Raw genomic sequence first — 12,956 nt, 5'->3', positions numbered from 1 at the left:
TAAATGAATTTGTTTTATGAAAGTTGTGAAATTACATTAGTTTAGTTAGTGCAGACTGTCACTGCCAGTACTGTCACACCTGTACGAATTAAATTCTGTATGCTTAATTAGAATCATTTAATTAAATAAATGAAAAAAAAAAAAAAAAAAATTAGTTTGTATTAAATTAAACTTAAATCTAGATGTTTATTAAAATATGAATGAAATAATTGTATGCAACAGTGTAATGTTGACCATTTATTTTGTATTACGGGATTTATCCTGTTTGTTTTAATAAATAAATATATACCTTGGTTTTGTCATATAAAGGATAAATAAGATTTATTTATAAAATGATAAATATTTTAAATTAAGTTGTGTAATCCGTGCATCAGAAATAACCCACAGTAGTAAGATTTAAAAACAAAGTCTTACAGCTGTGTTGTCAGCTTTTTTTAACTTGGAATATAAATACATTTTATCTAAACTAATGTATCATAATTCATAGTTTTGCACTTTGTAAAGTTTCCATGCAACACATTAACCACAATCGCAAGCTACTGTTACATAACATGTCTTTCCTTTATTTACATATGTTTGAGATATAAATTAGATCCTTGATTTATGACTGCTTTTGCTACTATAAATTTATATTGTGTTGTGTATTAGGAACTTAAAATGTTATTAAATTACTTTACATTTATCTAACTTTAATTCAATATACTAGTGGTATAATTAGAATAATTAATATACCTGTCCAGAATTGCTTTCAAAATTTGATTTTTTTGTTCCTGGTCGGAAACTTAGAAACAATAACAACTACTTTTACATAGATATTAATAAAGATGTTCAATCAATTGTTCAACAACTGTCATTAAATTGCAATAATAACTAACTGGTTTAGTTTATATCAAATTAAATTTAAATCTAGATGTTTATTAAAATATGAATGAAATAATTGTATGCAACAGTGTAATGTTGACCATTTATTTTGTATTATGGGATTTATCCCGTTTGTTTTAATAAATAAATATATACCTTGGTTTCATCATATAAATGACAAGTATGATTTATTTGTTTGAAGGCTATTATAACATATTGGCTAAAATAACAGAGGAAGGCAAATATGTTCAACCCATTCAATTCTGATGGAGCAGACCTCTAATGTAAATATAAGCCATCATGCATGTATCTAGTCAAAGAAAAAAAAATGTATACAGAGTTTTCCAACCATGAAAAATTAATAAAATTTGTCAGCTGTTTTGGTAAAGAGTAAAATTTGATTTTTCAATTAAAATGCTATAAATTCCTTGCAAAAAATTCACTGAATAAAGATCTTCTAGTAGTATAATCTGCATCAGTACAATTGAGCTAAGGGTTTGCAACCACTTACATTGTAACAGTAAGGATCAAATATGTTAGAATTTTTTTTTCATTAGCTAATATAATTTTAAATGGCAAGAGATTTTACATAAACTGCTTCACCCGTAACACTAAAAACAAGGAATTAGATTGAATATTTAGGTAAAATATTAGTTCACTGTAATCAAATTTTTCAAAGCTAACATTTTCATTTAATTTGCACATTTTTAAACAGAAAAGCAAAATAGACAATAATATAAATTATTTGATGTTAGAGTGGCATAAAATGGATATCTACTCACATATTATTATATTTAATAAAAACGTCCTTTCTCCTACTTCCTAATCAAGTGTTTATAAGACTTCTGGTTGGTTCTCACAATCAACAAATAATATCAAAAGTTTCATTTAACTATTTAAAGTAAATGATATACACTTGTATGTAAACAACTGCTTGCAATATCTTACATGTAGCTTTTTATATTTGCTGCTGGGACTAATTTATGTAGATTGTTATGAACATCAAATTTATAAAATGCATTTTAACATGAGTGTTGGGTAAAATTAACAAAAATAAAATGACACATAGCTCGTTTTTGCCAAAAGAAATTGGACTTTAATTAGAGAAAAAACAAATAAACTGCATATAGGCTAATAATGTGAAAATCTGAAATTTAACAAAGCCTGAAAACAAAAGAACGTAAATCACCTTTTTTGACAATCATATACTTATAAACATAACATCAATAAACATAGTGTAACTGGAAAACTGTTGCATTACTGACATATTCTGTAATAATAAAAATTAGCAAGGAACAAATGTCATTAACTTAGAAAAATAAACTACAATAATTCTTATCAATGGCACTGTCCTTTTCTGATTTATGAACATCTTCATACTTATCATTAAATAATTAAAAACTTGCATTTCTGCAAAACTTGCATTTCTGCAAAACTTGCATTTGTTGTAGAAAAAAGGCCACGATAATATTCCAGTATAAAAAAGAAAGTTAATTACAATATCATCAAATTGTAATAAATAATCAAATAAATAGAGTTCATTTAGTAAGCCTGCTTTCTTGAAAATATTTAAGTTTCTTAGCCATTCTCATGTTAATGACTTCTTTTTTCTAATTTGTAAAAATAATATAATACTTGATTGAGCAAAACAATATTTTACATTGATTAAAATTATTAACAACAGCAATAATCTAACACATTAAAATTATGTAAAATAAAAGATAAATAAACTGTCTCATTAAAATTGTTATTTTCCAAATGAAATCAAAAACTTGTGCAGTTACATGAGTAATGAAATACAATAGAAAACATCCCTGGAAGTCACTAAAATGTATATAAAATATTATCAACCAACACATGCATGTCCATGAATGTTTGTGTCATACATATTTTTTTTATAATTCTGAGGTACTATTTAATTACAAGACGATTTTATAATAACAATAGTTGGCATTAAGAGCACATAAAATATGTTACACATGAAAAATAATAACACAACCTTTATCTAAGCCACCTTTCATGACTATACTTGAATGAAGAAATGGTTTTTTAAGCAAATCTTGAATTTCAAATTCATAATGTACAATTAATTGAGTATTTCACTAATTTTACTAATAACATAACTGTTTAATATAATAAATAATGAATAATTTTAAATTGCCTTAATCACACATAATTTTTTACAAAGATGAACACGTGAATTAAAGTACACAAATATACATACAATTAGTTTATCCTTTGTGTAATCTACAGCCGTGTATCAGAAAATATAGAGAAAACATTTTGTTACTAAAAATTGAATAATACGGAGCATCACAAATTTGTAATAACCAGTTTAGAAAGATCCTGCTTCGATAAATTTGGCTGGTTTGTAGTAACTGAAGCACTTTCAACAGAATACAACAAGACGATATGGCGACCGAGCATTACCATTCTAAAACGAGGAAGAAAACGTGACTTATTTTCAGTAACTGACTTCTGTAAGATCGAAATAAATATAAGTCAAATATTGATTGTGTAACACATAAAAACAACGTTTCTAGTACGAAGACGTTTATGAATGGACAAAGGCGACGAGTATAATCACACTATACGAGAGAGAGAGAGAGAGAGAGAGAACCAGGAGCGAGTCGCAAGCGTCCAGACACCGTGGAAAGTTTTCTTGCACTATACGAGAGAGAAAGAAGCAAGAGCGAATCGCAGGCTGGTCCTCCGGGCCGGAGGACCAACCTGTGCAACCACACATCGTGAAAATCTGAACTGAACTAAAAAAGCTGCGTGATGAGAAGAGGGGGAAACAAACTAGGCGGTAGACAGAAGAGTGTGTGTTGACAACAACAAGAGGTAGTGTGAGAACAATTAGAAAAACGTGTGGGAAAGAAACAGCAATAAATAATGCATGATAGGAATACGCTGACACTATTAAGATGACACAACAGTCAGTCAGACTGGAGCCGAGAGGGTCGATAATGAAAACAACAAGCCAAAACAACCTATTCTAAAAGTACACATATGACAAGCCCTACGAAGAGCACAATAAATATACCAAGCCTGCAATAACTCAAGACTCACCCATAACCTTGGATTTATTGGAATAAAACTACTTTACGCATTGGCGTAAACAATGAGATTAACCTGTATGTGAAAATTTCACTTTTCTTTAGTAGTTAGCTATTATATTTTTTTATGCAATGAGTACTAATAGAAGTAATGGAATTTTGACAAACTATTTGGATAATGTATATAAAGTATTATATCACAGTTTAAATTGCATACACATACACACACACACACACGGGCTACTTTTTAAGAAAGGTTCGATTGGCTGTAGCTACACAAATTTTGCATGGCTATTGAAATGCACATGCACCCCGGCTCCTGGCATGCCTTGTACAATTGCAGATGCCATTTGCAGTTGTAAACACTGTGTATGGCTTATATTGTGAAGTTGAAATGTTTCAAATAATTGAGCAGCCCACTGATTGTGAAGTACGATGTGTGATTTGACTTTCGACTGTAAGGAACATATCAGCAGTGAACATTCATCGTCATATATGTGAGGTTTACAGGCCTAATTCAATGAGTGACAATAAAGTGCATAAATGGGTCAGGCTGTACAAGGATGGGTGGGACAATATTGATGATGAACTGTGATTGGGCTGACCTTCTACAATCACAGATGATTTGGTGTACGACAAAGTTGATGTAAAAGTTTGTGAAGACTGGCGATTCATGATTTCCACTTTGTCACTGATATTCCCACAAGTTTCAAGGTCAGTGCTATACAAAATTGTTTCTGAAATCTTGCAGTTCAAAAAACTGTGCTCGCGATGGGTACCCAAGCTGCTTTCAGAACACAAAAAAAGGAGAATGGCTAGTGCTTTAACATTTTTGACCTGATATAGTAAGGAAAGAGATGACCTTTTGGACTACATTGTCACAGGGGATAAGACATGAGTTTCTCACATCACTCTGGCAGTCAATAGAATGGTGACACACATCTACAGTCACAGTGAAAGCCAAACAAACAATGTCAAAATGCAAGATTATAGCAACTGTGTTTTGGGATAGACATGTGTTTTGGGAAGTGACCTGTTAGTCGAATTAATGCCCAAAGGGACAACAATAAACTCAGCTGTGTACTGTGAGACCATGATGAATCTTCGGTGTGTCATACAGAATAAGTGATGTGGCCTAGTGTCATCTGGAGTTTTGTTGCTACATGACAATGCTGACCTCATTCTGCTACTCAAATTCTAGAGTTAATCAGATCTTTTTGATAGGAGCAAATGGTCTGTACAGCCTGGACCTTGTGCCAAATGTTTACCACCTCTTTTGCTAGGATTAGAATGGTTATAAAATAACGCTGGATGGTTTCTTCTTTCTATGTTACTCTGCCTAGTCAGGCTAGCTCAAGGAGCTAATGATTAGATTGTCTAATATAATATTTAAAACTACAGGGTGGTGAGTCCTTAAATTGCAGCCTGTAGGGCCATGTTAAAGAAACTTATAAATTTCTGCATACACGATAGAACTCACTGTGGATTAAACAACCCAGTTGCTCTTTGTCATGTTTACTTACTAACTAGAAAGGGAATTTTGATTTACGACTAAGAAAATGAATTTTGAATACTGTGATCAGCCGTCAACGTGGTGGAGCATGATCTTCAGGGAGAACCTTAAGGCAATGAGTGACATCGTTTTGACAAAGGCTAGGGAATAAATCCCCAGGGTCTGCAGGGTTTAGCAGTAGTCGGGAAGAGCTCCTCTGCTGTCGATCACGATCAGAATCATGTTGCATTTGTAACTGAAAACCTTGGCTGCCTCCATGAGAATAGGATGATACTTAGATGTTTTCCCATTTGCAGCTGATGAAGCAACCTCTCCTTCTTGAATCGCAAGGTCACACTGATCATAAAAGAGACCGGAACCAATTTTCATGACAATACCTGGCCTTAAGCGATCTCTGCTCCCGTCGATATTAGGGTCAGTGGAGTTGCAAAAGATTTGTTCCACAACCACAGTTCCCTTCTGAAAAGTCAAATCTTCAAAGAGTAGATGTTTAATCTTATTGTGTCGCTTAATATATTTTGCTTAGTTATGCATGCAGCTGCCCAACACATGGCCAGAAGTCTCAATAACAACAGCACAAAGTATCTATTTTGGGCACATACAACCCTGGTTCTGAGCGTGTCCAACCTCAGTTTAAGGGTATTTATGAATTGGGAATCTGTAAGGAGTCCCTCTTCATAAAGCTAGAATCTATTTTTCTTGCAGTACATGATGCCTTTACCCATCACTGGCTGAAGAATATCATGTTTTAAAGGTTCATTCCGGAGCTTCTTTTCAGCTCTGGTCTGGTGATACATTTGGCCTGGTATGACACACACCGCAATATATGTAGGATACCGAGTTGTGCGACACTTAATGCAGGGACATTAGTGCAACATTGGGATGATTTTTATTATAGTGATCTGCAAGACCGTTTCCAGCCTGCCCAGCCACCAAATGAAGGCTGAGCAGCCTTGAAGCTCACTTAAGAGAGTCATAGTTACTCCCTGAAGGAGTTTATTGGTGGTTGGTGATTTGATATCAATAAAGCAGTGAAAACAACAATTGAAGAATGGTTGTCTTCACAGGTGGCCAATTTCTGTTATATGAGCATAAACAATTTAGTAAAACGCTATAATAAATGTTTAAACAAAGAAGGTGACTAGAAAGCATAAAGTGTAAAGAAGTGTAATAAAAAAAGTTTTTGACAATATCTTTACTAGTTTTGTTTGTATTAAAAAATGGACCTTACCTAAAAAATTGCGCATATACATATATATATATATATATATATATATATATATATATATATATATATATATATATATATATATATATATATATCTTACAATGCATACATATTGTTTTTGAATTTTATGTAAAGAATTTTGCAAAGCTGCATTTTTATACAAATTATATTCAGTCTTAAAAAAGTATAATTTTATTTACTTGTCTTTAATACCAGACAGGTCAATATTATCTTTATGAAGTAGACTATTCCATTAAAATAACTTCTGAATGAATTACATGAAATCACTGAATCACTTATATATATATATTTTAATATTAAAATATGAAAAGTAATAAAGTTATAAACTATGACCTTTTTTCTCGTGACCACACAATGACAAGACCTTGATAATCACTAGTAGCTAAAAGAGACTCATCATAGTTAAAACTCACACCAAGAACAGGACATGCGTGACCTTGTAATTTATTTACAACCGGTTTAATCTCACGCTCGATATCAAGAAAATAAACACACGAATCTTCACTGCCAGTGACAACACAAGCTCCTTGTCTAAATGACATTATTGGACAAAATGTTGATCGTACAAGACATCTATTATTTTTATGTCTTACAAAAAATCTTCGTTTTAATTTTAAACTTCCTTCTTGATCCAGAACACTGTAATATTTAAAGAAAAATTATACTATAAATCAATAAAAATACTTAAATTAAGAAAATATAATGAGATAAAACTACACAATTTATCAATTAATAGATTTTAAACAAATAAGATTATTATATAAAAATTCAAGTACATATTATTGAGTTATTTACAGATGATGTTAGATAATTTGTAACCTGCTTCCTACAGGACTATGTTAATTTTTATTAACTCCAGATGTAATGAGAAGTTTATATAATCATAATCATATCTCTTAACTTTGATTTTTTGAAATGAATCATAAATAAAATGAGAATAACTTTTACAGTTACCTACAACTGTTCAGTGTTAATGATCTTTTGTCATAAGGCACACAACCAACTGATGGGAGAATTTATCCCATACTTTAACCAGCATATCTAGAGTAATGGAAACAATAGCTGCTGTACCCTGCTGTATAATGTTGTGAGGTATATTTGATATATGAGATAATTTTACATTACTGTACTCCTTTTATTACATTCTTTGTAATTAATATAAACATACATTAATTTATCATGAAAAAACTACAATATTGTCAGATGATATAAATTATGCAAAGGATGGAATTCACACCTTCGCCAAAGAGAGAAAGGTTTGAGGTGGCTGGCTATACATAGTTGTCTCATTTAATTTTTTAGTTCAGTTTGAAAAAATGAAAGTTACAAAATGTTATAAGGTACATCTTCCTTTTAAATATTTAATGAATAGAAATAAAAATAAACTAAATCTGTAATAATTATAATTCCAGTGTAATAATTATAATTCTTAACATGACCCTAACTTATAAATCATCATTTTTAATTTAAATGTAACTAGGTTGCAAATCTTTACATTTATTTTTAAAAATCTAAGCAAACTGTGCCAATATCAGTAACACCCGTTATCATTAAGTTACATTAATTTTACAGATTCTTAAACAGCATTTATTTTAAATTAAGATTGTCACAAAAATTCCATAGATTTGTAATCAATGTAAAAAAATTAATGCAGAAAAATAGATTACAGGTAGATAAATAAATATTGAGAAAATGTTTATTCTGCTTAACAACATAATTTAATAGTAAGTAAATAAATAAATATATAAAACAAAGGTTTTTTTTTAATTGTGAAGAAAATCATCAACTAATGTTAAAAAACTGTTATTTAATGCTGCAGAATGTCAATGTAAATATGTATGTAAGCTAACATAAAAAAAATTAAGCTTCAAGATCAATAGTTAAAGCTGCAGTTATTGTATGATATTTTAACTATATACAACTTGTACTTTGGTAGTTGGGAAGATAGTGGCACTATCTTATACTAACCTGACCACTGCACAACCTCTATTTTATAACCTAGCATGTAATCAAGCAATGCTATCTTAAATTTATATCCATCAGTAGAATGAGTTGTAAGCATTAATGTAGATCAACCGTTCTATGATGTTGCACGAATGAGGTTCACATCTTACAATAAATGTTAGTAGTTTTTCAACTGGATCTGAGTGCACTATGATTTATGAATACAGCCAGTAGCTCAATTCATAGTTCTGACTCGAAATAATAGATTTGAGCCTGAACAAGACCTATTGATAGACTGAAAATGGAGCAAATCCTGTTGTAAAGCAATGTATTTACAATTTATAAGCAACTTTAAGTTTTTTAAGTTAACTGCATAAATCAAAATTTATATATTTTTTTATATTAATTCTTTCATTACAATACTAAACTGAATGAGAGGAATCTTTCTTCATTACTTAATTTGACTTTAGTTCATAGCTTTTATTCTTTTGTTGTTTTACTTAAATACAGTTTTTCATTAACAAAAATAAAACTGTTAATCTGTTAATAAAACTGTGTTAGTCACTGCCACTTTGTGATGGGTTATGAAAAAGATGATGTTACCTATGCTCACTATTCTTAGTCACAGTATTTTTTTTTATGTCTTTTTGTGCATAAAATAATGTTTTTTAAGATATTTTAAGTAGAAAAAAATAAATTTTTATTGTTTTATATAAATAATTTAAACCACAATAATCTTATTCTTATATATTTGTGTTAGAAGAAGGTATAATTTTCCTAGGCCTTTATTTGTTTTTGTTTATTTGCTGCAAGAGATTTTTGAAATAATATTTTGATTGTTTTACAGAAAAGAATTTAGTGTTTGTGAAAAATAAGTAAAGGGATGTATTCATAATGTTTATAAGAATAAATAAAAAAAAAAGAAGTAACTGTATTAAACCTTTTTTTTGGCAGAAGGAACAGAACCAAAAATTAATAAACAGTAAAAGGGTTAAGGAATGTGACTTACCGAAAAAGGCAAACAACATTTGCAGCACAATTAACAAGCAGTGTTGGGTCACGTGCTTCTCTACTTATCCAGGCACGCCAACTAATACATGTAATTGGAGAACCTTCAGAAAGAGTGATTTTGCGGCATTTACTCAATTTTCCAGTTGATAAATCAAATATAAATGATGTAATAGTTCCCTATACATAAAAATTAAAAAAATAAACAAAAATAATAAAATTCCAACATAAAAGCTTACATAAATAATCTTGAACAAAATGTTATAATTTTTTAAATAATGTATGATTATTCTCAAATATTATATTAAATAATATTTAATTATTTAATAATTAAATATTTAATGTAATATCAAAAGATCACAAATTCTTCTGTTAGAAGCTTTTTTATTTCATAAGGTTTATAAGAGTTGATGTATAAATTTTTATACTTTAAAATAATCATTTTTGGTTGTGTAGCCACAACAGTATTTTAAATAAATAATATATTTATCTTTATTCTCTGATGATAAACAAATAAATAAATACATTAAAATTACTTACAATTCTACTCTTATAAATATATGCAGTAAATATCGTTTATAGTAATGACCTTCAAGGGACCGATGATTTTAGGCATTTTAACCGAGTCAAAATAACCGAAGTTTAGGTGGCTTAGTGGTACTACTTTAATAAGCCATGGGAATTGCATTACACTAATAATAATTATTATTAAAAATAATAATAAATTTCTGCAAAAAAAATATATATATATATATAAAAATACACAATAATAAAAACAAATACAGTAGAGTAAAAGAAGACAGAGAAAAATTGTAAAAATTACTCTTTTTGCAAAAAGTCGGTTATTTTGCTTTGTTTAGAACATTTCATATTATAATATACAGTTTTTGAAGGTTCATCTAGTCCTCAGATTTTTAAGCCATTTTAAAGGTGCTTGGGCCACATTGTTAAGTTGACTATGCCATAATTTTTTTCATCTCAAAGAATTTATTTCAAACTTTTTCTTAATTTTTTTCACAGTTCTTCCATACCACCGATATTGTCAAATGACCTATGCCTGATTCTTGGGGAATGTCCTTATTAGTTTCACCATTCTCTAACTGTTGGATGATGTGTGCCTTTTCCTCTATCGTGAATGTTTTAGCGAAGTCGTTATTAAATCATTATTGAGTGAATTACACATTATAAGTAAAATAAAATACTATACTTGCACAATCTAATATGCTCACAGCAAAAGAATAATAACAACTGAATGTAACTGTTTCAGTTTACAATAATCTGGTACAGGAAGAAGATAAAAAAAGAACTAGAGTACTTAAATAAGAAAAAAGGAATCATCAAAATAATTCTGTAGTTTCAATGTAGATATACTACATTACTGATGAGTCTCTTCTTCTGTCATTATAAGTGATAAAATATTTTATTGCAGTAGGAAAGATAAGTTGTAATGATCGATATGTCATTACAACTGATGTCATTGTAAACAATGTACATGTTGTAGGCGAATTGAAAAATCAGGCATATTGCAATGCACCAGGCTAATCCGATGTTACTATAAACGATATTTACTATATTTGAATTTATTTAATTTGTAGAATTTATACTGTAGAACTGATTAGATCTGAAATTTTAACATCTTTAATTATTTAATTTCCAAATCGCAAAAATACAAAACTTAATCTGATAATGATGTAATATTTACAAACTAAGTCATTGTTGATGAAAAGTTTGTAATTAGTACAAAAATAAAATTTAAGAATTTTTTTTGCATATTATTGCTTGAACATTCACCTAAATAGAGCTTTAGATGTTTTACTGAATAAATCTTCCAATTTTAATCACAAGGAACTAAACTATTACTGTACACATTACAGTCTTTAATAGTGTTCTGAAAATAAATTGAATGATGTTGTTTGTCAACTTTTTTCTTCTCTCTAGAAATGAAAGCCAACCAGATCAAGTAATTGTATTCAAGTTACAACTAAGTCACCTGTAATACTCCATCAACACGTCTTATGTGATATCACTGATTCGCCAGTTTTGCAAATATTCATAACATTCTTTAACAACAAAAAGTGAAACACACTCAAATTCAATGCAATTACTATTATTAAAATTAAAATCTTTAAGATCAACTTATTTGACAGTTTATATTTAAGTGACTAATCTACCTAGTCAATCATTTAAATGTTATCTTTATTTAATGGTATAAATGTCTAGATTGGATTACATGCTTAAGTTTACTAACACTTTCATTAGTATTATGCATTATATTATAATAAATGAATATAAATAGGATACAGAAGGGCATAATCATTATAAAAATCTTTAGTTCAGGTGCTAAGCAGCTAACTAACAAATGACTAAAAATCAAGATAACAAACCTTATAAAATTAAAAATTGTTAACCTGGTAATGCCACAAGCTGGGTGTCTTGCCCCTACGGGGTTGGGATGCTGTTAAGTACTTGTTTAATGAGTTGTAACTAATCTGTTTACCAAGAAATTAGAAAAAAATCTCCATTTGTTAAGAGCAAACATAAAAGTGGAAATATTCCCAGAGTCAAAATAGCAGAAAAATCTAATAATGAAGCTGAAAACCTTAAAGATTATTTATTTTTTTTAAGTGTAACAAAATGGTTTTATTTTGAGTTCTATAAACTTTATATAATATTGTCTTAAATAATAAAATTATAAACAACAGAATGGGACTACATATCATAATAATGTAAATGAAGCATTTATTTTAAATAAATTTGTAAATAAGTAAACTTTTAAGTTTTCTGTGGTCCAGTCCATTTATGCTTTATAATTAATTTATCCCTTGTTCTCAAAGATAAGGCCTTATTGATTTTTATTGTCTATTCAGAAAGTACTAAAGCATTCATCAGAAATAAGAAGCTAATATAATCTCTGTCATTCCAAATGTATACAATTAATAGAGGACAAAAACCTCTGTTGGTAAGTAAAGGTATTAGAAACAAAGTATGTTTAAAAAAAAAAAAACTTTTTGAGATAGTTCTATAAATCTATCAGTGTAAAGATTTTGCCTAATTTTGTTATTAGCACATGTTTTCCACAGTTCTTTTTCATCTTGTATACCTTAAATTATATCTATCATCTTGCTTTTATCATCTTCAAGAGCTTTTTTTAATTACCCAATAATTCCATCTAGGCTTTCTTTAATGTGATCTATTTTGCTTCCTTATATATATAACTATATGGCATATGTAAAAAGGGCATATGCAAGTATACACCCTTTTTAGGGAGATGATGTTTTTAGATTCTCCATGGCTTTCTTTGTTTATCTGTAAAGTTTCATTT

The 12,956-nt window shown here is 29.2% G+C and overlaps 1 protein-coding gene across 1 annotated transcript in view; it reads right to left on the bottom strand.

Moving 5' to 3' along the window:
* Positions 1 to 1,931: 1,931 nt before the first annotated feature.
* The window catches only part of LOC142330629 (WD repeat-containing protein 13-like), a 44,165-nt gene continuing 33,140 nt past the window's right edge, over positions 1,932 to 12,956 (bottom strand). The window contains exons 8-10 of the mRNA XM_075376057.1: positions 9,636 to 9,814; positions 7,016 to 7,321; positions 1,932 to 2,025 (exon numbers count right to left, since the gene is read on the bottom strand). Coding sequence (XP_075232172.1) covers positions 2,016 to 2,025; positions 7,016 to 7,321; positions 9,636 to 9,814 — 495 coding nt within the window. The 3' untranslated portion in view covers positions 1,932 to 2,015. The remainder of the gene's footprint in view (positions 2,026 to 7,015; positions 7,322 to 9,635; positions 9,815 to 12,956) is intronic.

Source organism: Lycorma delicatula, chromosome 9 (genome assembly GCF_047948215.1).
Source record: "Lycorma delicatula isolate Av1 chromosome 9, ASM4794821v1, whole genome shotgun sequence".
Taxonomy (NCBI): domain Eukaryota; kingdom Metazoa; phylum Arthropoda; class Insecta; order Hemiptera; family Fulgoridae; genus Lycorma; species Lycorma delicatula.
The sequence above is the reverse complement of the archived record's forward strand: the minus strand, read 5'-3'. Positions and strand labels throughout refer to the sequence as shown.